We start from the raw sequence: 25,451 nt of genomic DNA on the forward strand, positions 1-25,451 counted from the left end.
TTAGGTCACATGTTTTGTGCTGATGTTTTACTGACTTCTTGTTTCTCCACAGACGACGCCATAAACTTCCTGCTGCACAAGACACTTTCCCACGTAGACACGAGGATGGGGAACTATGTGAGAGTGCTGTTTGTGGACTACAGTTCAGCATTCAATACCATAGTCCCCTCCAGGCTGGTAACCAAGCTGTGTGATCTTGGACTGAACTCCTCCCTGTGCAGGTGGATCCACAGCTTCCTTACTGGCAGACAACAGGTGGTACGCGTGGGCCCCTATAACTCATCCCCCCTCACCCTCAACACTGGATCTCCCCAAGGCTGCCTGCTGAGTCCCCTGCTGTACTCCCTGTACACACATGACTGTGTGTCCACATCAGACAGTAACATCATTATAAAGTTTACTGACAACACAGCCATCGTGGGGTTAATCTCCCACAACAAGGAGGAGGCCTACAGGAAGGAGGTCACCCACCTGGAGAGCTGGTGCCAGGAGAATAACCTCCTGCTGAACGTCAGCAAAACTAAGGAGCTGATTGTGGACTACAGGAAGAAGCAGCAGAAGGACATCCGTCCACTCTGCATCGGCGGGTCTGAGGTGGAGAGGGTGGACAGTTTTAAATACCTCGGTCCTGTTCTGGTCCTGTCCTGGTCACTGCACATTGACAGGACTGTGAAGAAGGCCAGGCAGCGTCTGTTCCACCTCAGACGCCTCAGAGACTTCAGGCTCCCCCTCAAGGTGCTCAGGAACTTCTACACCTGCACCACTGAGAGCATCTTGAGTGGGAGCATCACCACATGGAGGGGCAGCTGCACAAAGCAGGACCTCTCGGCCCTCAGGAGGGAAGTCCGCTCAGCTGAGAGGACGATCAGAACAACCTTACCCGACCTGCAGGACATTTACACCAAACGATGCAGGTCGAGAGCTGAGAAGATCCTCAGGCAGCCCCATCACCCCGGACACTCACTCTTCTCCCTGTTGCCATCAGGCCGTCGGTTCTGCTGCCTGAGAACCAACACTGAGAGGATGAGGAGAAGCTTCTTCCTCCAGACCATCCGTCTGCTCAACAGTGAGCGTTAATCTGGACAATCCTACTCCCACCTGCACTACATGTAAATACTGTACATGTAAATACTGCACATTTTCACTTTTTTAATTTTAATTTTATTATTTTTTTTACAAGGGTTCTCTTTTGCAATATTTAAATTTTTTATTTACCTATTTTTTGGTAGCAGGGACATAAAGAATTTCACTGCACATTGTACCGTGTATGATTGTGTGTGACAAATGTCTTGTCTTGTGTCTTGTATCTTGTATCTTGACTCTTTCTCAGTGCTGAGTCTCAACGTGCTCTCATTGTTTAGACCAAATAAAGGTACAGCAATGTAGAAATACTCCATAATGAGTAAATGTACTGTATTTTGACTGAAGTGAACTACAAGATGCAGTACTGATTGTAATCCTACAGAGGAGATTTTAACTGTTAACACTGAACTCACACCAAGAACTTCAGTGTTTCTGTAGGTTAACAGAGTGAGACCTCTTCCCTATAGAGGATCTCACATCCTGCAGTTAAATTTCTGCTCTCCCTTGAACTTTCATCTTTCTCATCAGTGCTGTCCAGCGCTGTCTTTAGAGGCCATCGTCCCGGGACAGTGTTAACGCTGCCGTGTCCTGCTGGACGTCATAGATAAAACATGTCTGCTGAATAACAAATCCTGATTTGATCAATGTGGACGTCTCCTTCAAATGTTCACGGACTCAAAGAAACAACTCTCTCAGGTGTCACTGAGTGCTGATTCTTCCAACAAATGTGATGTACAGAATTCAACCCAAAGACTCAACGAGTCACAGCGTTGTGCTGTCAACATGACCTTCATTTATTTACTGTGGAAAATGTTTCAAGCAGAGCTGCAGCTCAAACTGAATTTAATTTAAAAAATTAATTCCAGAACTGATAAACTTTCAGCAGGGGAAATAACACAAATGAGGGGGCAGCACAGATGGTGTTTTTCGTACTTTATGTGTGTCAGTCTCAGTGTCAGTCTGGCTGTCAAGACAGAAAGATACGATACATTTAATACGAAGCAAAGCATCAGAGTTTGATGGAAAACCAGCTGGGCTGATGTTAACTCGATTCATTCACTACTGCAGCAGTAAACTCATTTCCAGGGCCGATTGTTCCATGGCTTGAAGACACCGACCATTCAATGACCTCCACCGCATTTTGTTCATCCTTCATCTCGCAACCAGGACTGCAACCGTTCAGTTATTTTCACTGTCGATTTACTTGACAATTACATTATTGTTCAGTGTATAAATACATAAATAACTAACAGACTCAACAGAATCATCAAGCAGGCCACCATGTTGTGGGAGAGGAACTGGACTCTCTGACGGTGGTGTCTGAGAGGACGATACTGGACTTTCCCTCTCACCCTCTCCACAATGTGCTGATCGGCTACAGGAGCTCGTTCAGCCACAGACTCTGACTCCCATGATGCACCACAGAGCGACACAGGAAATCATTCCTGCCTGTCGCCATCAAACTGTTAAACTCAGCACTGTGACCGACACACTCACTCACTTTATATATACAATGTGTATATATTGTTTTTTACACATGTACATGCCTGTATTTCTAGATTTTCTTAAAAAATTTGACCACATTGTAAATACCTGTACTTTGAGATTTCAGTTTTTGTTCATCCTATTTTTATACTCCTCACTTTTCTCCTTTCCTGGTCGGGAATACTGCGTGTGCAATGTCTGTAAGAACAAGAATTTCCCTCCAGGGATAAATAAAGGAGTCGTGATTGTGATTTAGCGCTCCTCTGCTGTGCGGGCTCTCGTGTGATGCCCGAGTCGGAATCTGACGGCAGACATCTGACCCCACAGACAGCAGCCAAACACTTCCTGTCCCGTGTGACGCCTCGTGTGTCCGGTGAAGCTGTTGCGCCGACCAAAAGGTTGAGCAGCTGAACGGTTCCTCTCCTGAGTGGACTGTGGTGGATCTGCAGGCAGGACCGGCACTCGGAGCAGCTGAGGGCTTTCTCAGCGGTGTCATCACCTACGGCGTCTCCATGATTTTTCTGAGAGCCTGATGATACAGAGACATGGACTGTCTCACCCTCATGACGCTGGCCATTGCTACCTGCTGTGGAGCGTAATGAAAAGCCAGTATTCAGTCTCAGTATTAGTACGTTGATTTTCAACGAGCATACAGTCACAGTACAGTGCAAACCTGATCTAGAGAGACATTTAAGGTGCCAAGAGCGCATATAAACTACGTCACTATCGTCCAAGACGGATAAAAGGTTCACTTGCTTTCTGTGGTTTTAGGTGACAGATGACTTATTTCTTTGAAACAATGCCCGTTTCATTCGTACTATGAGAAACTACTTTGGCGTAAAGAAGGAGAAGAAGAGTGTTTACCCCGGAAGTGATCGCTGACTGTCAGCAGGTCGGCTCGGGTCTGTCAGCAGAGCAAACCGCTAGCTGAGTCGACATCACGGCAGCGAAGCGGTCAGGTCCAGTCTGTAAACAGAGCACAGATGGACCGACACCGTCGACTGCTGGATGTGGTTCTGGACCCGCCATTAAAACTGAGAAGAACAGGTTAGTTTGCTGCTAATGTTGCTAAGCTAACGTCAGCCGGTTTCAGTCATTCAGTTTGTCTGCGGGACGTTTGCAGCTTTCTTCACGCTGTGAATGTTAATCATTTCATTAATCATTTGTGGTCGCGAAGCTGACGTTAGCTTAGCAGAGTCTTCTGTTCTCCTGGACTTCGCTCACCTTTAACCTGAGAGCATCACTGCTGCCACACTTACCTGTTGACTTCAGACTTCTGATGAATGAATAACATTTTCAGTGATCACACAAGTAAAAGCTTTACTCCCTGACGTCCAGAATGTGCTCCTTGTTTTTATCATATTCGATGCAGATCTGACATAAATATGAGTCAAATATTCTTTGGTATCTGATTAAGCAGTAAAATAAAGTGAATGTGAGGACATCAGTTCGAGCGTTACTTCCTGACTTTTCATAGATGAAACCAAGAGAAAACAATCAGCAAGTCGTAGTTATATAATTTATGTACGTAATTAGACTTTATAGAAATAAATAACAATGATGCAATAAATAAATATGAAAGTAAAGACAGAAAAGTGTCAGCTGAAGCTCCACACAACATGTTCTGATAAGGAACTCTTTCACTGCTGGGTTCAGTTGGTGCTTGTGATCACTGAGTTCACAAGTTCTACTTGAGGACCTTTTCAGGAGGTTCTTGTTCTTGTATTGCTGAGGATCTAGATGACTTTGTGTGGTTCTAGTTTTTATAGAGGAGGTTCTATCACTGTGATCCTTGAAACGGTTCTCTGGGTCCCTTACCTGCAGGAAGTTCCAGTGGTTATCAAAGAGGTTCTAGGAGGTCCATAGGAGGAAGTTCTAGTGGTCCATTAGGAGTGTTTTTCTGTCTTGATGTGTGTGTGTGTGTTTAATGTTCCTTGCAGATGTCCAGCAGCTGTTGGTGGGTAAAGAAGAGGATCCCCCTGAGCAGCAGGACTGGAGCTCCAGTCTGGACCAGGAGGAGCCACCAGAGCCCCCACACATTAAAGAGGAACAGGAGGAACTCTGGACCAGTCAGCAGGAAGAGCAGCTTCAGGGACTGGAGGAGGCCGATATCACCAAGTTCACATTCACTCCAGTGAAGAGTGAAGAAGATGAAGGTTCAGGTAGGAACAGCATGGATGTGTTTTATAACATGTTTTGAGGGGGAAAGTGGAATAAAATTGAAAACATAACAGATCAAGACCACCTGGAGAATCTGAAGAATATAAAACACTCGTTAAATGACGACCGAGCAGTCATGAGTTACTTACACAGACTAGAATCACCTTCTCCTCTTTGCACCAGTAAGTCTCAGTTTCCATCCATCCACTTATGGATAATGAACGATTTCGTGATTAAGGTCACCACCGTACCTGAAATTTAAACTTTGACACAATACTTGTATAAAAACAAACCAAATTTGATGCCACAGCAACAAGAAACAAACTGTGCGGTGCACAAAATGGGATAATTTCTTTTTTAACAACCGCTGGAGTCTCTGAGCACATACCAACGGCTGGACGGTGTTCTCCACCGCCATCATCGAAAAACTGCAACCCTGAAACATAGTGAAGCATTTCATCTGTGTGTGTTTGTATGTCCTGCAGACGTCCAGCAGCTGAGTAAAGAAGAGGAGGATCCCCTTGATCTGCGGGGCTGGAGCTCCAGTCTGGACCACATTAAAGAGGAACAGGAGGAAGTCTGGACCAGTCAGTCACAATCAGTGCGGAACTCAAGTTCAGATAGACATTTTCAACCTAACATCAACACTTCAGATTCTTCAGAACTTAAGAATGAAGTCAGTGGTGATGTTTGGTCGGAGCCCAGAGAACCTCAGTCAGTTTTTAATTCACTGAAAATTATTCAAGTCCCAGTCAATAATATAAGATGTAAAACTGGGAAGAAGACTTACAGCTGCTCCGAGTGTGGGAAAATATTTGGCCGCAGTCCACATCTGAAGATTCACATGAGAACTCATACAGGAGAGAAACCCTTCAGCTGCCCTTTCTGTGCTAAGAGTTTTACACAGAAGGTAAATCTGACGTACCACATGTCCGTCCACACCGGGGAGAAACCATTCACTTGCCGTTTTTGTGATGAAAAATTCACCTGGTATACTCAACTCAAAAGTCATCAGTGTGTCTGTGAGCCTTCCCAGCTTCTTCAAACTGAGGAGACCAGAGAGGCAGAGGCCGGCGAGAAATCATTCAGCTGCTCCGAGTGCGGAAAAATATTCAGCCGCAAGGACAATCTGAACATACACGTGAGAATTCATACAGGAGAGAGGCCGTTCAGCTGCTCGGTCTGTGGGAAAGGCTTTAAACACGGAGGACACCTGACACAACACATGTCTGTCCACACAAAGGAGAACCGGTTCAGCTGCAGCATCTGCGACAAAAGGTTCACCTGGCTCTATCAGCTCAAAAGACACGAGTGTGGACGTGAGTCCTCCCGGCTTCATGAACTCTGGACCGGTCAGCAGGAAGAGCAGCTTCAGGGACTGGAGGAGGCCGATATCACCAAGTTCACGTTCACTCCGGTGAAGAGTGAAGAAGATGATGAAGAGGACCCTCAGTCCTCACTGCTTCATCAGAGACAAACTGAACACGTGAAAACAGAAGCTGATGGAGAGGACTGTGGAGGACCAGAACCAGCCAGGAGTACAGATCAAGATAGACACCTACAACCTGGTGCTGAAGACTCTTCTGACTTTAAGGTTGAAATCAGTGATGAAGATTGGTTGGAGTTGACTGAGCCTCGGTCTGATGTTGTAACAGGATGCAATACTAGCAAGAAGCCATTCAGCTGCTCTGAATGTGGGAAACTATTCAGCCGCAAGGAACATCTGCAGACACATGTGAGGATTCACACAGGAGAGAGGCCATTCAGCTGCTCAGACTGTGGGAAAACATTTGGCTGTAAGAGGTCGCTGCTGGGCCACATGATGAGCCACTCGGGAGAGAAACCGTTCAGCTGCTCTCAGTGTGGGAAAAGATTTGGACGAATGGTGAATCTGAAGACTCATCAGAGACTTCACACAGGCGAGCGACCGTTTAGTTGTCCATTTTGTGGAAAGGGTTTCACGCAAAAGGTGCACATGACTCAACACATGGCCGTCCACACAGGAGAGAAACAGTTCAGCTGCAGCATTTGTGATAAGAAATTCACGTGGCTCTCAGGATTTAGGCGACACAAGTGTAGCAGCGAGCAGCCAGAGCTCGATGAACGCCAAACTGAGGAGGACTTGGAGGCGCAACCAGGCGAGAAACCATTTCGCTGCCGTCAGTGTGGAAACAGATTTAATCACAAGCACAATCTGAAGGCTCACATGAGAATCCACACAGGGGAGAAACCATTCGGCTGCCCTGTCTGTGGTAAAGGTTTCACTGCGAGTGGAGCGCTGAAGAAACACCTGCGAACTCATTCAGGTGAGAAACCGTTCAGCTGTCCTGTTTGTGGCTTGAGATTTACTCAAGGAGGGAATCTGAAACGACACATGGCTCAGCACACAGGAGAAACACGGGAGAAACCGTTCAGCTGCTCAGTTTGTGGTAAAAGTTTCACACAGGTTTCAAACATGAAGCGTCACATGACCCAGCACTCCGCGACAGAAGCAGCTCAGTCACAGGAAGCAGGAAGTGAGGCTGTGATCGGTTCAGACCTGACAGGTGATCGGCAAGAAGAAACCGAGAGTCTCAAACCTCAAACGGTCACTGACCGCAAACCAGCTGACGGCTGATACAACATAAATATTTGATGAATTTTATTGTATCAAGGCTTTAAATTTATTTTAAAGTCATATTCATTCACAAGTGCAATTTGTAAGAATGTGAAGAAACGTACGCACGTTGATCGCACGTTGATCGCACGTTGATCAGTTATCAGTTGGATTGTAAGTTCAAAAATAAGACCAACAGCAGCCTGAGGACTTTCTGTGTGACTCACAAATTCATCTTTAAATTTAAGTTTATTGTGTTTTTTGTCTAAACTGAAGGCGGACGGAGAGTTTTTAACCGTAACTGTACAAACAGAACAAGTACTCGTCACCAACAATGAAAAGACGACCCGATGAGCTGAAGGTCACCTGGGCTCCACACCTGTGGGATTATGTACACCTTCTCATCAGTATATCACCACACCACCAGTCCAAATAAAATAAAGGAACATTACGGGTAGTTAATGTTATCCTGCACGTATTTGTAACTCGGCGTGTCACCGTGCTACTTGCTCACTTGTGGAGTCCGAGCACAAGCTGCTAGCTTATTGGCCGCTGGTGTCACTGGTTCTCTGACAGCCACGCAGAGAAGCTTAAAGTCAGATGAACTTTGTGATGCGCACCTGCACTGCCAGCATCAACACCTGTGTAACGGTACCTTTCACACCTCCACACAGCTGGCCAATCACTGCAGAGAGTCGGACTGATGTCAGGGAGCTGCTTGAGTCCCACATGATCTCATGAATGTACAGGAGGCGGGGTGAGCTGCTGCTGCATGTAGACCATGCATTGGATTTCAGAATAAAGATCAGTTCTGTGTTGCTTGGTCAGAGTGTGCAGCTGAAACAGAAGAGTCACCAGGCAGCATCTCACCGTTACTTTACCTGTTCATCATCTACTCACTAGCTTCTTCATGACTGGCTTGGTCTGTAAAATGTCAGGAAGTGTGGAGAGACACCAGAGTCCAAGGTGACATCTCCACATGCTTTGTTTGATGAACAGAGAAGTTCAGCTTCAACTCAGAGAAGACAAAGAAAGCAGAAAAAGTTTCAGCTTGTGGAGCTTGAATCATTTTGGAACAACAAAGTGATTCGGCTAATTGTAGCAGCTCTCATCAGCGTGAAGGACTGAATGCAGTCCGGCTCCAAGAACCAGCTGAGTCCTCCAGGACCGGTCAGCTGTCCCGGTCTCTCTCTCCTCCATGAAAACATCCTGCTGATTCCCCTTCCTCCTGCAAACGCAGACGAGGGGGACGGAGAGGGACTTCTGTTAAAAATAAAGGTGCTTAACTAAAGCACCACATGATTCACAAATACCAGTGACAAGGTACACGTTACTGCAAACAGTCTGTAGTTCACACAAAAATAAACAAGGTGGTTTAAGTGGACGTCTGTCCACTGAGAGGTCCCTGAACAGCAGGGAGACGGGTTTTCTCTCAATTACTGCGTCACAGCTGGTAGACAGGTGAGGACAGACAGACAGGTGAGGACAGCCGACTGAGAGTGTGTGAATTAATAATCCTGTAACTTCACTATTCCGTCCTCAGGACGGCAGATCTGATATTAGAAATATGTAATATAGTAGATAATACACAGATATAGACATAATAGATCCTCTATGAATGACGATGCTGTTAACGTTAGGTATGTGTGTATGGAGATAACTAAATTAAAGAGTTTGGTGTAGAGCCGCTCTAATGGGAAGGTGTCTTGTTTTCCTGTCCTACATGTTGTAAGAACACTGCAGGGGATCTGAGGACTCGTTCACTTTGGGGTTTTAGTTGCCTTTGACGCGCGGGTCCAGCAGAGGGCGCTGTTGTCCGCACAGTATTTCCGTTTGAAGTGACGTCACCTTAGACGCACCTGAGATTGATGTGTTTCATGTTTCTTCTGGAAAATCGATCTTTTTTTCATGAAAGGATGTGGAACTGATGAACTGTATCAGATTATTGATTGATTGTTGACCCCACCCCCCGACCAGCTGATTTTTGCTGTGCGTGATGCCGTCACGACGTGGCCCCGCCCCCTCCTCCTCAGCCTATGGATTATTTGATTGTTTTCTCCTGTCCGTCCCCTCCTCCGCCGCTGCGTCCATTATCCCCGACAAGAAGCAGCCGAGGAACCGCAGCGGCACGCCGCAACAACTGCAGACCGAGCGAGAGGCCCGGAGCCGCCGCCACCGTCATGAGGAGCCGACCGGAGCCGCCGCCGCTGAAGCCCGGAGGAGGCGACATGACTGCGGAGTAACGAGGCGAGAGGACGCCGGCCGCTGCGCCTGTCGGTGAGTGACGGTGGAGGATGGAGAGGTAAACAGGTGGATGTTCTGATGGCGGCTGTCTGACCGCTGCTGTGTCAGCTCCACGCCGAGCCGCTGGATAATGTGAATAGCCTGCAGCTGCGCGGCCTCCATCACCACCACCACCACCACCACCACCACCTATCGTTACTGCTGCGGTGGTGCTGGACTCTGTCACCCACCGCGTCCTTCTCTCTCAGCCAGGATGTCCGGGCCGCCCGCCGGGGCCGCGCCGGGGCCCGAACTGCCGGACCTGAGCCACCTGACGGAGGAGGAGCGGAGCATCATCCTGTCGGTGATGGAGAGGCAGAAGAAGGAGGAGGAGAAGGAGCAGAGCCTGCTCAGGTGAGGAGGGGCGGGGTCAACCTGCAGGCACGCGCAGATCCCTGACCTTATCGATTATTAATCAGGAATCGTCAGCTGCTCTGTTGACCGGTTTGTTTTTGTCGGCTCGTGTCAGGTCAGACAAAATAAAAGAACGGCTTCTCCGGTGTGGATTTTCAGAATAAACCCGCCTCAGTCACGGCACAGAGAGACTAAAGTTCATATAATACATTCGTTGAACATTAGTATTCCCAACGGTTCCGGTGGCGCAATGCTGCGTCATAACGTGGAAGATGGCCTCTGACCTTAAACCAATGTGTTATCTGATTGGTGGAGCCGTCACTCTGAGTAAATCACGTGTCAGTGTGTGTATTTGTCACGATTCTGAGCTGATCTGAGGCCTGCTGTGAAACATGGCTGACAGAAACCAGGAGAGAGCAACTATCTCAGCAGGAAGTTCACCTTAAAGATGGACACATTCCATTTAGACGAGGCAGCCTCTGGTACTGTGCACTGAATGGAGCGCGACTGACATGACCAATGTGACCATTGATTGGTTGAGGTGTTGGTGTGTTTCTCTGTTATGACACAGGACTTTTTTTGTGAAGATGGGAGGTATAGTTTCCTGTCTGTGTGCACAATCTTCTCACGAACACACACACATTATTTAGATAAATGTTACTGATGAGAGTATTCAGAGCAGCAGATGTTTGATTATTGATTGACTAGTGAGTTACTGACGTGACCTCGCAGCTGATCTTTCTGATTGCTTCAGGAGCCTTTTCGGCGCTCAGCTGTGAGCAGTCATTTCATGTAGTTCTTATTACGCTGATGTTTGTTCAAGCGTTCATTTCTCTGATCAGTTTGGTTTTCATTAGTTATTTGATGGTATAAAAAGGGGCTGAAACGTCATGAGAGCTGCTCCTGATTGGCTCAGACGGACGTATGGCCGGGAACTCGATTCTGCAGCTCCTCCTCTCTATCATTACTGCACAGACTCTGGCTCCAAATGACATCACAGGGACAAGATGGCAGCACTCGTATCGGGGATATTTTCACTTCAGTGGGGTGGAAATGGAGGCACGTAGCTTCCCCCCCCCACTCAGTGCGGGAGGGTGGAGCTGATTGGCTGGTGCAGAGTGTAGTGCACAGGCGGGACTGGATGGTCCTGGATGTAGCACAGGTCTGAGCCATTTAAATCAGGTAGGATCAGGCTGCAGAGGAGTGTTGTGCTGAAGAAAAGAAACATTGGAGTTTATAAAATATAACCAGAAACAGACATTTTATTGTGGTCCTTTAATTCTAATGTGTTTTTACAGGCTGAACTGAGACTCTGTCTCTGCTGGTGGTTTCAGTGGAACAAAACACTTTTGCAGCTTTGCCCTTTAAATCCAATTAGACAGAGATTGTGTGTGCGTGTGTGTGTGTTGGGTCTGAGGGTCTTTCCACCAACAAGTTCTGAGAGTCTGTCCATACATACCGAAGGTTTATCAACGTTCGATCTGTGGTTTGATTTGACAGCTAAAAAACATGAAACTGATCGCTGATCAGTTTGTTTGATCAGCTGCTGGTGTCTTTGTTTATTCATGTTTTTAATTATTTGATGTCACAGTTTTTATGTTTGTTTTCTGTTCTCACATCATTTATTTCATCATCATCACTACCAACATCATCTTTGTTGTCATCATGTGCCTGCAGAGATCAGGAGGAAGTGAAACCTCAGTCCACCTCGTAAGTACCTCAGTCAGAACTACATCTCCCAGAGTGCACTGGCCCTGAGCACACTAAAAACTCCTTCCCGTTTCCCAAACTGCCCCCTAGTGATTCCGCTTCCTGTCTGCTGACTGTCTGTATCACCTGGACAGGTGGAATCCGTTCTCGGGGTTCAGTCAGTTGGTCAATAATGTTGCAGCCAACGTGTCTGAAGTTCTGCAGGTTAAAAGTCCGACTGACGGCGAGTCACAGACGTGAGTAAAGAACAGAATGAGATGCAACATGAATAAAGGTTATTATCATTATTATTTGTTAATGATAATAATAATATATTGATACTGTTATGATTTTCCTTTGTTTTACATTTGTTTAAGTCTCTAAGTTTTAGAACTACAGTTCCCATGGTGCTCTGGGAGATGTAAACAGACAGCGTAGTGTCGTGTAGAGGAGCTTAGATGTCCTGGAAAACCTGGAAAACTTTAACAGCCACAGAGAACGTTGTTCACGTCGATCAGGTTACCTTTCAGTCCCACTGAAGGAGCAGCAAGGGTCCTCGTTTGTCTCTGTTTGTCTTTTAGTTTGCTTGTTTTCATGTTGACTGACGTTTACAACAGAAGCTGATGGACGATAAGCGTGTCTCATAAATGTTCTCACAGTCTCTGCTGTATGTTACACAATCTGTCACATGGACTGACAGGTAAGTCACTGATGTCACCTTGCGTCAGCGGCCCGGGTGATCCTGATGAAGACTGATGGGGGTTCACAGAGAAAGAACTGATTGATAGTATGATTACTGCAGACTTTTGTACAGAAATATTAGTCGTGCGGTCAGAGTCACAACACACGGAGCCAGACGAGCTAACAATGCTACTAAAGACTAGCTTCCCGCTATCCTCTGCGGGGTCGGTCGGACCCTCACCTGGCCGCTCACAGCGGACTGATCGGAGTAACACCTCATCTCTGATTTGTCAACAGGAAGTTACATCAGCAGTTTGAGCTGTATAAGGACCAGGTGAAGCAGTTGGGGGAGGAGCCTCAGGCGGCGAGGGCGGAGTCTCCCATCTGCGGCATCTGTCACAAGACCAAGTTTGCCGACGGCTGCGGCCGAGCCTGCTGCTACTGTCAGAGCCGCTTCTGTGCCCGCTGTGGGGGGCGTGTCCCTCTGAGAGCCAATAAGGTCAGAGCCGAGTGCCAGTTCATTCACAAATGAATTAAACAGTTTGACGTTGTGTTTCTGTTTGTCCGCTGAAGCTTTATTGTAACTCGGTGGCAGAATTCATCTTGTTAGCAGGTCATAAATCAGATGAGAGCAGCAGCTTCATTTGTAATGAGACCTTTCCTTCTTCCCACATTTCTCTGCAGCCCTGAACACATCGTGATGATTTCTGTTACTTTTGTTCATTTTTTACATCTTCGACAGTTCATTTTGGATCTTTTTAAACTAAACGGTCTCAGTGGGCTGAATTTCTGTTTTAAGTCAAACTAAATCTAGATCAGGAATCAGAATCAGAATTCTGATTCCTGATCTAGAATTAGTTTTAGTTTTAAATCAAATTAATTCTAGATCAGGAACAATAATTGTTTTCTACGAATTCACCACAACTGGTGTTGTTGTTGTTGTTGTAGATTGAGCTTCAAAGTGAGTTTATGTTCAGGATACAGTTAATCTTAATTTGAATGTCATCACTGTTTCTCAAGGTGAGCACAGAGGTGTGGAAACAGGAAGCAGCTCACCAAAGTAAAAGTCCAGACAGTGTGCAGTTCCCACTCTGCCCTCTGCTGGTTACAGGTGGAGCTGAGCTTTCAAGTTATTAATAAGCTGAGCTCATTTGTGTAATAAGAGAAAAACATGGGGTTACAGCAGGTTATCTGTGTTTATTTTCAGGTGATGTGGGTTTGTAACGTCTGCAGGAGGAAGCAAGACATTCTCACTCAGTCGGGCGAGTGTTACTCAGTCAACCACATCTCACACGGGGCTCCATACCCACCAGTACAGGGGCCACCAGGGGCCAAGGGGCCTCTGAGCAACGGATCCACTGAGCGGTCAGTAGAACCCAGAGAGAGAAATAAAGTCTGGCAACAGATAGTCCTCACATGTTCCAGAGCTTTCAGCCACATCCCATCCTTCATCAGCCGTTTGGTTGTCATGGAAACAGTCAGGTGACCGCTTGATCACATGACTGAAGCAGCATGTCAGGTAGATGATCTCTTTGACAACTGAGCAAACTGAGGAAGGACAAGTTCATTGTTTTCAGTTCAAACACAGAAACGACTTCCTGGTGATAAACAGCATTCAGTTCATTCTGTGGTGACTTCTGAGTTTCTGAGGATTCCTCAGCAAGAGGAAAGAAACATAAAAAGGAAGCAAACTGAAAGTATGAACATGTTTGTATTCCTGACGCAATTTGGTGCAGAAGCGTGACGATGTTTCATCGTGAATCGTTACACTGAACGAGTATTTCCATTGTTCATTTCAGTAACAGGAGCAGTACAAGACAAATACTTTGTTACAAGTCCTGCATTAAGAAAGTTACTGAACTGTAGAAGCATTATCAACAAAAATCCTGTCAGTGTAATTAGTGAGTACTTTAATGTTTAATTTTACTGCTGACTGCTTTGACTGACTGCTCCATGTTAGTTATAATATTATGTCTATGTACACTGTCCAGATGGTCATTGTCACCAGTTCAAGTCCAACCAGGACCCTCATGTCCCACATGTATCTGCTGGGTCCAGTCAGACTGTTAAATAATTTAAATTAGTTTGGTGCGTTGTTAATTGCTGTCCTGTCTGTGTGAACCCAACCCCACGTCCTGCTGTAATCAGATTAACAGATTAATAATCCTGCAGTTTGGAGAGGATTACTGCTAAATGCAGCAGCAGTAATAGCACACACAGCTAACAACAAACAGGCTAACATGGACTAATACACACATAGCTAATAACTTACAGGCTAACACACGCAACTAACAACAAATTGGTTAATACACACAGCTAACACACAAGGCAAACAATGCACATGATAATATGAGCTGACAACACGCACTTGAGGAAACAACACAGGCTAACAGCACACAAGTTAATACACACAGGTTAACATACACACTTGACATTTCATAGGCTAACAACATACTGGATAATGCAAGCTAATCTATACAAGCTAATACACATGCTAACAACACACTGGCTAACATACATGAGCTAACACACACAGACAACATGTGCTTACACACACTGGCTAACATGCATAGGCTAACAAAAGATAATAATACACAGGTTAACACTAACAGACTAACACACACACACACACACACAGAAAATAACTCAGAGTGACAATTCAGCGGTTAGATACTGAGACAGGAGGGGGAGGGGCGTGGAGCGCAGTGGGCGGAGCTTCAGTTATTATCGAGGTTCCAGTTACAAACCTGCTGAGTGTGTGTGTGTGTGTGTGTGTGTGTGTGGAGATTGAATGTGCTGTTGATGTGAAGCTTGAAACAACCTACATACAAACTGTAAGAAACTTTTCATGTTTTTTGTTTATTTAGTACTTCATTCTTTTACTCAGTATGAATATATTATAATGTATGATGTGTTTGTTGTGAAGCTCAAGTTCAGTCAGCAGCCTCAGGTATGTGCAGTACTTTCACTACTACTCGTGTATTTATATTTTGCTTGAAACTCCTGCTGAACTGCATTTATTTTGCATTTGCAGTTATTTTTTAGATTCAGGTTATCAAAACAAAACGTGATCCTTAAATAACTGTCTTTTAAATGAGCTTCACCTTTACAAGCTGTAACGTGAAAGTGATGAGCACATTAATTGATCAATACTTCTAAACTAACAACATGGTACATATTATTCTGCATAATGACTACTTTTACTTCTGGTACTTTAAGCATATTTTGATGCTAATACTTTTATACGTCTAAATACTTCCTCCACCTCTGCTCAGCTGTGATAACTGTGAAAGCTCCGGAAAAGACTAGTAGGTGGATCTTGAGATTAACAGAGTTAATGAACTTTTGTATAACAAGAAATCTAGTTTTAAAGCTTTGTTATTTAGTTCATATTGTGATCATGTGGTACACCACAGCAGGCAGAAGGACTAAGGCCATGGGTCCAAGTCCTTCTTAATCTACAAACCTGTGACCACACACCAGAAGTGAAGATTATTCAATTAGATTATATTCATTTTTATCTGTACCTGAAGGTTAATTGTGTTTCGAAGCGTCTACACTCCGTCAAGAAAATAAATCCCACAATCCCAAAAACACACACATGAGGTTAATTGGCTGCTCTTGCCTCTTGTGTGTGAGTGTGCGCATGCATGTGTTGTCTGTCTTTGTGTGTCAGCCATGTGATTGACTGGTGACCAGTCCAGGGTGAACCCGCCTCTCACCTGTGGTCAGCTGGGATTGGCTCCAGCCCCCCGCGAACCTGAGGGACAAGCGGTATAGAGAATAACATGTTAATTAATGAGGACAGGTCCAGGCCAGCCAGGCCAAGTTAACTACATCCTGACAAAGTTACCATCCTCTGATCATCATCACTGATGGTGAGCACATATAACCACACCCTACAGTGATGTCACACCGTAATGCGGTACACTGGGACGTCACTGTCAAACGTGAAAATTTAAACCACGGAGGCCTGTACAGCAGCTTACTGACTTTAATGGTTTAGATGTGAAGATGAAACTCAAGGACTTGAGAGGTTCTTCAGGTTTGGGTTTTGTGTAGAATCCATTGACTTAAAGGGAAGAACTTGATACTTGTACAATGAGACCCGCTCGCCTGGCACATATGACAAATAGGTTTTCAAACTTCCTGGTTTACTTCCTGCTGCAGCCATAAATATGTGCACAAGTGCTTCTCTTGCTTCCCACGGTCATGAGTTCCTGCTCCTCACCTTCCTCTCTGATTGGTCTGTTCTGTGTTAATGACAGGAAGCCTAGTCCCTCTGAATCATATTACAATGGTGGGGGGGGCAGGATGCCACGCTCACCCTCTGATCACGGTCTGGACCGCCGTGTTCGCTCGCCACATCGCTACTATGGTAATGGGGAGGAAGAGCTGCGGGGACGGAGGCGACCAATCAGAGACAGACGAGGTCGCTGGCACTCCCAGGTAGAGTTTACTTAATATTTAGACTTTAATATGTCCAAGTTGTCTCCTAGAGTGAGCCACCAGAACAAGCAGTTGCTGTTCAACAGACTGTAAGAACAGATAAATCATCAGGATGTCTCCTCTCCTGGTTCAGGACTACCCTCTGGACCAGGTTCATGATGAGTATGAGCGACAGCGACGGCAGGAGGAGGAGTTTCAGTCTCGTTACCGTAGCGACCCAAACCTGGCTCGATACCCAGTGAAGCCGCAGCCGAGCGAGGAGGCCATGAGGATGCTGGCTCAGGTCGGCAAGGTGCGTCATCAACGGCGCCACAGCGATGTTTCTTTGGCAACCACCGAGCCCGACCACCTGACTCTGAGACCCACAGGTAGGTATGCACTTAGCATGTTAGTGCCTTGCTTTATTCACAGGAATAGAACCATCAGCCAGTTATCGGCTTGTTAAAGGGTTCCCAGTCTGACTCACTGTCTCTCAGCTCTCCGTCAGAATCGACTTCAGGGATTGGTTGCATCTGGAGGCCTGAGGTCATTGTCTGTGGACCGGGTAGCCAATCACATCAGTCCCACATCTCCGCGCCACAGCCCATTGCCTCAACAACACCTAGACCCAAGCTCCGCCCTCAAGAGGAAGCCAGCCTATGAGAGTGCAGCACAGAGGGCGCGGACGATAGCAAAGATGCACGTGATTGGTAGCTTCAGCAGCTCAGAGGAAGATCTAGTGACTACGCCTGAATACAACAGCTGTGAGGAGCCCGACAGTGAGTGTCTACATGCTAACTGCTAGCCACATAAGGCTAGCCACGTGAGCCGCATGCTAACAGACAGGTTTGGTGGGTTCAGGCTGTCAACATGCCTTTGGTATAGTAGTGAAAGATTTAGACAAAATACAGACAGACAAAAATACTTTAAATTTATTAAGTTTGGAAACTTAGTTTTTAAATATTACATCATAACGGTATTTATCACACGTATAGTAGATGATTTTTGGATTACTCCTTTGTAAGACAGCAATTTCTTTCACTTATTTCAATTTCTTTTTTGGTGTAGCCACATTATTATGGAAAGCATGATAACCAGTTTCACTATTTGCTAAAGATATAAGTTGATATGGATGAAGAAAATAACATTTATATAACATGTTTATGATCTACCCCCGTTCCCCATATAAACATCATATCGTAATATTTTGAAGACAATTTTTGGATATTTTTCTGCCCCCTCAAGGACTAAAGTTAATTGATGCAACTAAGACTGACTTCACCATAGACTGAATATAAGTTCTGAAGGTTCTAAGTTCTGATGTGTGAGAGGAAACAGGAAGAGGAGAGTTACAGCAGAGGTGGTGTGAGGGAGAGACACTGAGTTTGTGTTCTTTCTCTCTGACAATAATTAGCTCAGCGTGATAATCTTCTTTCAGATAAACTCTGTGATCACCTCCACACTGAGCAGATTTAAACTGCACTTCCTCTGACAGACACCAGAGGGTTCCCACTGGAACTCTTTGAGAACCAAACATAGACAACATCTGAAGGCTTTACAAGGGTTCTCCTCAAAAGGGTTCTACTTTTGTTCTAATAATGTTCCCTTTTAAGATTATATATTATTATTTTTGTTCTGCTGCTCTGTAGAGTTCCACGGTTGTTCTCGGTGGTGCTTGTTCTGTCCTGTTGGGCGGGTTCTGCTGCAGTTCTATGGCTTTACCTTGCTGTTCTGCCAATCTCAGCCACTGTTTCAACGGATTCAGCACATCGTCTCGCTCTTATCGTGCTGCACTGAATTCAGCTTCTGTTGTACACAATCTTTGTTCCATTAGGTCTTCTACTGATCTGATGAACTGTGTCTTCACTGTTCCATGGGGTTCTCCTCCTGTTCTGTGGGGTTCCCCTGCTGGTTGGTGTTGCTGAATTTGCTAGAGTTAATGTATGTTGCAGTTGCTGAATGTGTGAAGTTGCTGCTAGTTGTCCCTCAGAAAATCAGGTGTCATGCCGACGAGTTAATCTCCTAGCTCCGTGTCATTGAGCCAGAAGTCACCTGGTCAGAAATTATGAGCTCTGATTGGCTCAGAGGGTTCTTGGCTCCTCCTCTCAGGTTTAGAGGTGACAGAGCAGCTCAGATTCTCTGCTGCCGCTGTCCTGACAACACCTGAAAAGAAACAAGAGGCAGGGGATTGTTCAACAGACCCTCAAGCCTGACCCGCCCAGCCCTGGAGAACCCTGGAGGCTGTTGGGAAGCCCGTCAGATAATCAGATCCAGTTTAGAACAGAACCCCAATCTCCTGGCTGCTTTGGTGCTGCTGGGCCACTGAATCTCCACATCCACTGTTGTTCAATTGGATTAAAAGAGGAGAGTTTGGATTACCCAGCCACCTTCAGGAGTCACTGTGGGCACAAGAATAGAAACTGCAGGGAGCAAGCAACTGTTGATCAAGAAGACAACATGTCTGTTTGCCTGACAAGGACGACTGGTCAACATCACCACCTTCTTTGGATCCTCCAGACATGTGGAGTCTTGGTGATTTCCTGGTAAACTGCTGGACTTCTTGGAGATCTGCTTGATTTCAGTGGCTCTGATCTTGTGGAAAGGCAGAAAGGGAGGGTGTCGTTCATATTGTAATGTTGCCAAAAACCCAGCAACCTCTACCAGTATCCACTTAACAGTTTGACCAACCAGATCACTTCTAGACCTCCAAACTAACTGCGTACCAAGCTTCAGCTCAGATAAAAACAGGCTAACAGTTGCAAGCTACTAACATGCTAAAAGCAGGCTAATGACTTGCTAATAGCAGGCTAACAATGCTAATGACTGGTTAATGACTGGTCAACTCGATCAGCTAACTATTAGGTAGTCTGCAGGAAGAAGGAAGTTAAATATTTGTAAGCAATGAAATCAGACAAAGAGAAAGACGGACTCTGTGTTTAGCCTCAGATAATCTCATTACAGACAGGCATGAACTGCTCCTCAGCCTGCAGGCAGAGCTCAGGGCACACTGCACCCACAGACTCAGTGAGGAGGAGGAGAGAAGAGCTGCAGGCTCACCAACTCCTCTTCGTCATTCTCCTCTTCCTTTACTGAATTGCCCCCCTTCCTCTTCCTCTTCTTCATCATGGCAGACAGACAAACCTGTGAGTACAGCTGTGTGTGTGTGTATGTATCTAAAGCTGCTTGCGGAGTTGTGTGTAAAGATGGATTACAGACATGTTGACACTCTGTGTGACATAAGGTTCAGGCCCTCCTGAGGGTTCAGGCCCTCCTGGGGGTTCAGATCCACCTGAGGGTTCAGGCCCTCCTGGAGGTTGAAGACCTTTAGTGTCAGTAAACACTAGTAGGAACAATGAAACAGTTTCTGTTCTGATGTTTTGGTGATGATGGTGAACTTTATTGTTAGAACATTAACCTTGAATGGTTTGGTTCTACTAGCAGGACCTGGTGAACTCCTACAACCTCGTTGAGTATTGGATTATGGGACATTGGTGTCTATCAGCTCTCAGAAGCCCAGAGACCAAAGTCCAAAAACATTTTGAAGTTACAGAAATTTCATGTATCATCATTTTGGTTCTGTCTGACAGAATGCCAGCAGTTTGTTCCCTTGTTTGTTTAGTTTGAACTGATGTGGTTTTGGCCAGGGCTCGACAATATAGAAACTAAAGTTTATTAGTTCACGTTAATCTTTTTTTCAACATTGTGAAAACTGAGCTATTCCAACTTATCAGAGTGGAATCAGGTGAATGACACTGTTGGGCCATTGGCTCAAATGAAAAAATGAGTTATTAGAATAATTTCTAAGTTAATTAGATTTTATGTTGAAGCCTCTTTAATGAATCTTTGACCTCTCACCTTTGACCTCCTCCTTCTTTGATGTGGTTGCTAGGAGACATGGACATCCAGTGGTGGGATCATGGTTCCTGGCATGGCGAGCCTGCGCCCACGTCTATGGTAGGACTAAGCCCCAAACCCTCCATCAATGCATCCATCGAATGCTGCCACCCCCACCTGTCTGTACCCCCACCCCTTCCCTCCAAGGAAAAACAGAAAACTGAGGAGACTTTTTCCTCAGAGGTGTGTGAGCCAGAGGAGGAAGCTGATTGGCTGGAGCAGCAGGCAAAGGATTCAAACATTGACACCTGCAGCATGTTGACTAAAGAACAGGGAGAGAAAGCATAGATGAGGAGGTTGAGGTTCTGCTCGGTTCCGCTCCTCTCTGTTCCCCTCTGAATGATGACGTCACATGATGTCACCTGATCGTTGGGACAGTCAGCTTCTTGTTTCTTTGTTGTTTCTGTTTCTGTGGATTACGTATACTTTTCTGGTGTCTGTTCCACTGCTGGGCCGCAGTCAAAGAGCCTTTAGATGTCTTTTCCCAAAGACTTTCTCTTGAAAACTGGTGCGTCGCTTTAAATATCGCTGCCGCAAAGAATTATGGGATGGCATTGTCACCTAACCTTTGGTTAAGGATGACTCAGTGTATCCTTTACTGAAGGAAGCACTGAAGCACCTTTCCTCAGCATTTAGACTGCACCAGATCTCTTTACTGTTCCACTCAGTCAGGAACCTTCCTGAGCAGAAAAGATGTGTTTCCTGTGATGGTGTTTGAGCAGTAAGCAGCTGTCAGTTCAGTCCAAACAGTAGATGAAGATGAAACACTGAAAGGCTTTGAAGTGTCAGTTGAAGTGTAACTGCTGAAAGTGTTTGAAATGCCACTCTGGGGTTTAGGCGCTGAAGGCAGTTCAGTATACACTGAAAGTATTGTTTGGCAGCAGGTGAAGGCAGCTGAAGCGTTTGAGCTGTCAGTCTAATGGTTGTTGCTGTTGCTCATGTGTGTTTGTTCCCCTGTGACTCATCAGCAACCGGTCACATGGCAGCCATCCAAGGATGGAGAGCGTCTGATTGGCCGAATTCTGCTAAATAAGAGGATGAAGGATGGGACGGTTCCTGCGGATACGGGAGCACTGCTGGGACTGAAGGTAACAAACTCCTCATCTTCCTCTTCTTCCTTCCTCCACCTGTTGGTGACGCTGGCTGTTCCCCTGTGTGTTTTCAGGTGGTTGGAGGCAAGATGACGGAGTCCGGTCGTCTCTGTGCGTTCATCACTAAAGTGAAGCGAGGGAGCCTGGCTGACACTGTGGGACACCTGAGACCAGGTAAACACACATCTAGTTGCTGGATGATGGATTTATTTTCTCTTTTGATGAAGCTAGCAGTTTCCCCCCCGCTTCCAGTCTTTATGCTAAGCTAACCCCCGTCCGTGAAATTTTGAAGCATTTGCTGGACTGTTGTGGTATGTTATGACACATGTCTCTTGTCTCAGGTGATCAGGTTCTGGAATGGAATGGTCGGGTTCTGCAGGGAGCCACTTTTAATGAAGTTTACAACATCATCCTGGAGTCCAAACCAGAACCACAGGTGGAGTTGGTGGTGTCCCGACCAATCAGGTAGGTCTGAGCTCAGGATTTTAACATGCAGCAGATTTAAAGGTTCACTTGAGTATTTCACACCACACTTTAACCTGCCAATAAGGAAACTGTGATGTATTAATTGTATTGGGTTTTGGATACCTGACAAAGTGAAGTTCAGAGTCTGGCATGATCAGACCGATTCTGTTTAACTGGAAACCAGCAGCAGCCCTGCAAAAACCAGCACAAACTGGATGAAAGAAACACTGATGCACTTAGAATCAAAGAGAATCAAATCCTCACCAAAAGGACACCAGGGAAATTAAATAAAAGCTTAAACTAAAATATTTTCTGCTATTCTGTTTAATAGGCAGAATAACTTTATTCGGAACGTGTGACTGTCATAGTTTCATCAGTGAAACGTGCTGCTACACCAGGTTTTTCGACATTATGTGAAGATTTGATTATTGACATGTTAACGACATCACTGGAGTCGACTTAATGTTCAACAAGCTGGAACATTAAGCCTGTGAAATCATACTGCGTTCTACCATCTCACTGTAAAGAGTTGTGGTTCTTCTGCTGTTTAAAACACAAAACTACAATTCAAAAAGGCAAACATCCTGAATGATAACACACTTATTTGTCCACAGAGAACCTGAAGTGCTGTTCTGTTGAAATGTTCTGCTGATTGTTGTTTGTGATTTTGTTCCTCAGAGATGTTTCCAGGGCGGCAGACGGCACCCACGTCCAGCTGAACTCCAGTGAGTTACATGTCTGTGTCCAGGAGTTGATTGTCTCTTCATCTGGCCATACATAGAAGACAATAGAAAACGACTTGTCTTTTGCCCGTATGACAGAAAACCTAAACTGTCCACACTGATGGACATGACAAGTTGTGGATCAAAACAAAAAATGCTGGAATCAAGATACAATGGAGTTGCAGTTGAGTTTCATTCTCTGCATTCTGTTCAGGTTCCAGTTCCTTTGACTCTCAGAAAGTCGGTCCGTCCATCTCTGTCACGTCTCCCATGAGCCCCAGTGTTCTGTCCGGACAGGTCTCTGTAAGTTTACCCAGCATGCACTGCACTGCCACACGACGCCCCCCCACAGCCAATCAGCCCTCAGTTAACAGCCTTTTCCATGCTGATGTGTGTGTGTGTGTGTTTCAGACTGTGAGCAGGCGTCCTTTGGTTCCCAGAATTCAGGTAACTGTAGATGTGGGAGTGAGACATCTGTCTGTTCCACCTATCCTTGTTCTCTCTGTCTGCAATTGTAGCTGTTAGTAAAGTTGGAGCTCCACCCCCTGACAGGTGATCAGCGCAGCTACAGCTGTTTGATATATGCAGTGGAGTAGAAATATAAAGTAGAGCTAGTAGTAGAGCTGCTGTTTCCTGCAGGGTTCTGATACTGTTGAATATGGTTCTCTTTCTGTTCCACAGAGCCATGCTGTCCTAGTGGGTTCTATATGTGTTCCCTGTGGTGCTTCTGTAAGACTCCTCTGTTGTTGTCAAGGGTTCCTGAATCTGTTCTTTGGGGTCCTACTTCCGTTCTGTGGGTATCTTGTTGGGTTCTGTCAATATCAGTCACTGTTCCACATTATTGAGCCGGTCTTCTACATGATCCTGCTTTTGTTTCATATGATTCAACCTCTGTTCCATTCTTCTCTTGTATTCTCCTGTGTGGTTCTTCTGCTGTTCTGTAGGGCTCTCTGCTGTTGTTGACTGTTATGCCACTGTTCTCCTGGGCTCTATGTGTTTGCTAGGGTTTCTCTAGTGTTTACACAGTTTATATATGTTTCTGTATTCTTTAGGGTTCTGTTGATGTTCTACGGGGTGCACTTAGCGCTCTGCAAGGTTTAAATCTTCCTGACGGTTCTGCTTTGTTCTGTTACGTTCCGTTATTGAGTAGTAGCTTCTTGTCTGGGGTGATTTTTTTTTCTAAAAAAATCTCTCACAGGGTTCTCCAGTCCTGTTCTCCAGGATTCCTGGGTTCTGCTGCACCTGTTTTGGGGTCTGTCTTCTGCTGTACTGATTTTAAGCCTGTTTTTTGGTTTACAGCTCAAGCTGTGGTACGATAAAGTTGGTCATCAGCTTATTGTCACTGTGCTCGGAGCCAAAGAACTTCCCACTCGAGAAGACGGCCGACCGAGGAACCCCTACGTCAAGATCTACTTTCTGCCAGACAGAAGGTAAAAAGAAGAACCAATCAGACTTGAACTGACTAGGTGATGTCAGGTAATGATTAGGTATCTGTGACAGGTCCAAGTGTATTATTTTCAGTGCCTTAGTGTTCTCTGGTTCCACATCTGTGTTTTCTGATCCATGTGGATCTGCAGTAGAACCTGCAGAACGTCTAGTTTGGTTCTGTCGAACCAGAAGGTCCTGCTCTGTGATTGGATGTTGATTGTCTCCTCTCCTCTCCTCCCAGTGATAAAAGCAAGCGGAGAACTAAAACAGTGAAGAAGTCAGTGGAACCAAGGTGGAACCAGACCTTCATGTATTCTCCAGTCCACAGGCGGGAGTTCAGAGAACGGATGTTGGAGCTGACGGTCTGGGATCAAGCTCGAGTCCGAGAGGAGGAGAGCCAGTTCCTAGGAGAAGTGAGAATGCACGGACAACACTCAGAACACTTAGAACCAAATATGTTTCAGATGTAGTCATCTTAAAGGAACAGTCAGTAAACTGATCCCTCCAGTTGTAGTCTTGTTTGAAGTGTTGCTTAGTTTTAGTCACTTTCTGTTTATTTGATGACAGTTTGTCACCATCTTTGTTGTGTAAGGTTACCATGGTTACAGGTGTGCTTTACCTGTTCATGTTTTCGTTAGGAACGTAATTCTGGAAATTCATGAGGTGAAATGTGAATTTATTCATTCCTTTAGTCTACAATGGAGGCAGAAATGGTGCCAGACTGTCTGGCACTGTCGAGTTTCTTACCCACAGGCAGTCAGAGCTGCAGATTAAAAATCATGTCTTTATGGAGCTTTGCTTTGTGCACTGGGGCACAGTCATGCTGGAATAGAAAAGGGCCTTCAACAAACTGTTGCCACAAAGTTGGAAGCATAGCATTGTCCAAAATGTCTTGGTGTGCTGAAGCATTGAGATTTCCCTTCACTGGAAGTCAGGGGCCGAGCCCAAACAGCCGAATGAAGAGGTGTGTCTGGATACTTTTTGTCTATATAGTGTAGTTAAAGCAAAAAAAGTTTATTATTTTATTTCCAGTCTAAATTGGAGATCGTTTGATCTTCAGTGGCAGATTTTACATGTTCTTTATCTGTTAAT

The 25,451-nt window shown here is 45.5% G+C and overlaps 2 protein-coding genes across 27 annotated transcripts in view; both read left to right on the forward strand.

The window, feature by feature from the left end:
- Positions 1 to 9,024, forward strand: part of LOC124074339 (zinc finger protein 184-like) — a 155,998-nt gene extending 146,974 nt beyond the window's left edge. Inside the window, exons 3-4 of one of the 2 annotated variants that reach the window (XM_046417169.1) lie at positions 4,583 to 4,730; positions 5,214 to 9,024. In XM_046417169.1, the coding sequence (XP_046273125.1) occupies positions 4,583 to 4,730; positions 5,214 to 7,345 (2,280 nt within the window). In that variant the 3' untranslated portion in view covers positions 7,346 to 9,024. The remainder of the gene's footprint in view (positions 1 to 4,582; positions 4,731 to 5,213) is intronic. The other variant, XM_046417172.1, reaches the window with a different exon arrangement.
- The window catches only part of LOC124074335 (regulating synaptic membrane exocytosis protein 2-like), a 30,301-nt gene continuing 13,316 nt past the window's right edge, over positions 8,467 to 25,451 (forward strand). For 17 of the 25 annotated variants that reach the window (XM_046417142.1, XM_046417153.1, XM_046417138.1 and 14 more), the window contains exons 1-19: positions 9,155 to 9,601; positions 9,817 to 9,961; positions 11,639 to 11,671; positions 11,806 to 11,907; positions 12,629 to 12,830; positions 13,539 to 13,696; positions 16,600 to 16,780; positions 16,914 to 17,148; positions 17,257 to 17,538; positions 20,649 to 20,713; positions 21,622 to 21,741; positions 21,819 to 21,918; positions 22,086 to 22,209; positions 22,888 to 22,934; positions 23,146 to 23,234; positions 23,343 to 23,378; positions 23,613 to 23,660; positions 24,231 to 24,361; positions 24,601 to 24,772. In XM_046417142.1, coding sequence (XP_046273098.1) covers positions 9,822 to 9,961; positions 11,639 to 11,671; positions 11,806 to 11,907; positions 12,629 to 12,830; positions 13,539 to 13,696; positions 16,600 to 16,780; positions 16,914 to 17,148; positions 17,257 to 17,538; positions 20,649 to 20,713; positions 21,622 to 21,741; positions 21,819 to 21,918; positions 22,086 to 22,209; positions 22,888 to 22,934; positions 23,146 to 23,234; positions 23,343 to 23,378; positions 23,613 to 23,660; positions 24,231 to 24,361; positions 24,601 to 24,772 — 2,265 coding nt within the window. In that variant the 5' untranslated portion in view covers positions 9,155 to 9,601; positions 9,817 to 9,821. Of the gene's footprint in view, positions 8,603 to 9,154; positions 9,602 to 9,816; positions 9,962 to 11,638; positions 11,672 to 11,761; positions 11,908 to 12,027; positions 12,169 to 12,628; positions 12,831 to 13,538; positions 13,697 to 16,599; positions 16,781 to 16,913; positions 17,149 to 17,256; positions 17,539 to 20,648; positions 20,714 to 21,621; positions 21,742 to 21,818; positions 21,919 to 22,085; positions 22,210 to 22,887; positions 22,935 to 23,145; positions 23,235 to 23,342; positions 23,379 to 23,612; positions 23,661 to 24,230; positions 24,362 to 24,600; positions 24,773 to 25,451 lie in introns of those variants that run through there. The other 8 variants (XM_046417139.1, XM_046417140.1, XM_046417156.1 and 5 more) reach the window with 8 other exon arrangements.

The sequence above is a fragment of the Scatophagus argus genome, chromosome 17, assembly GCF_020382885.2.
Source record: "Scatophagus argus isolate fScaArg1 chromosome 17, fScaArg1.pri, whole genome shotgun sequence".
Taxonomy (NCBI): Eukaryota; Metazoa; Chordata; class Actinopteri; family Scatophagidae; genus Scatophagus; species Scatophagus argus.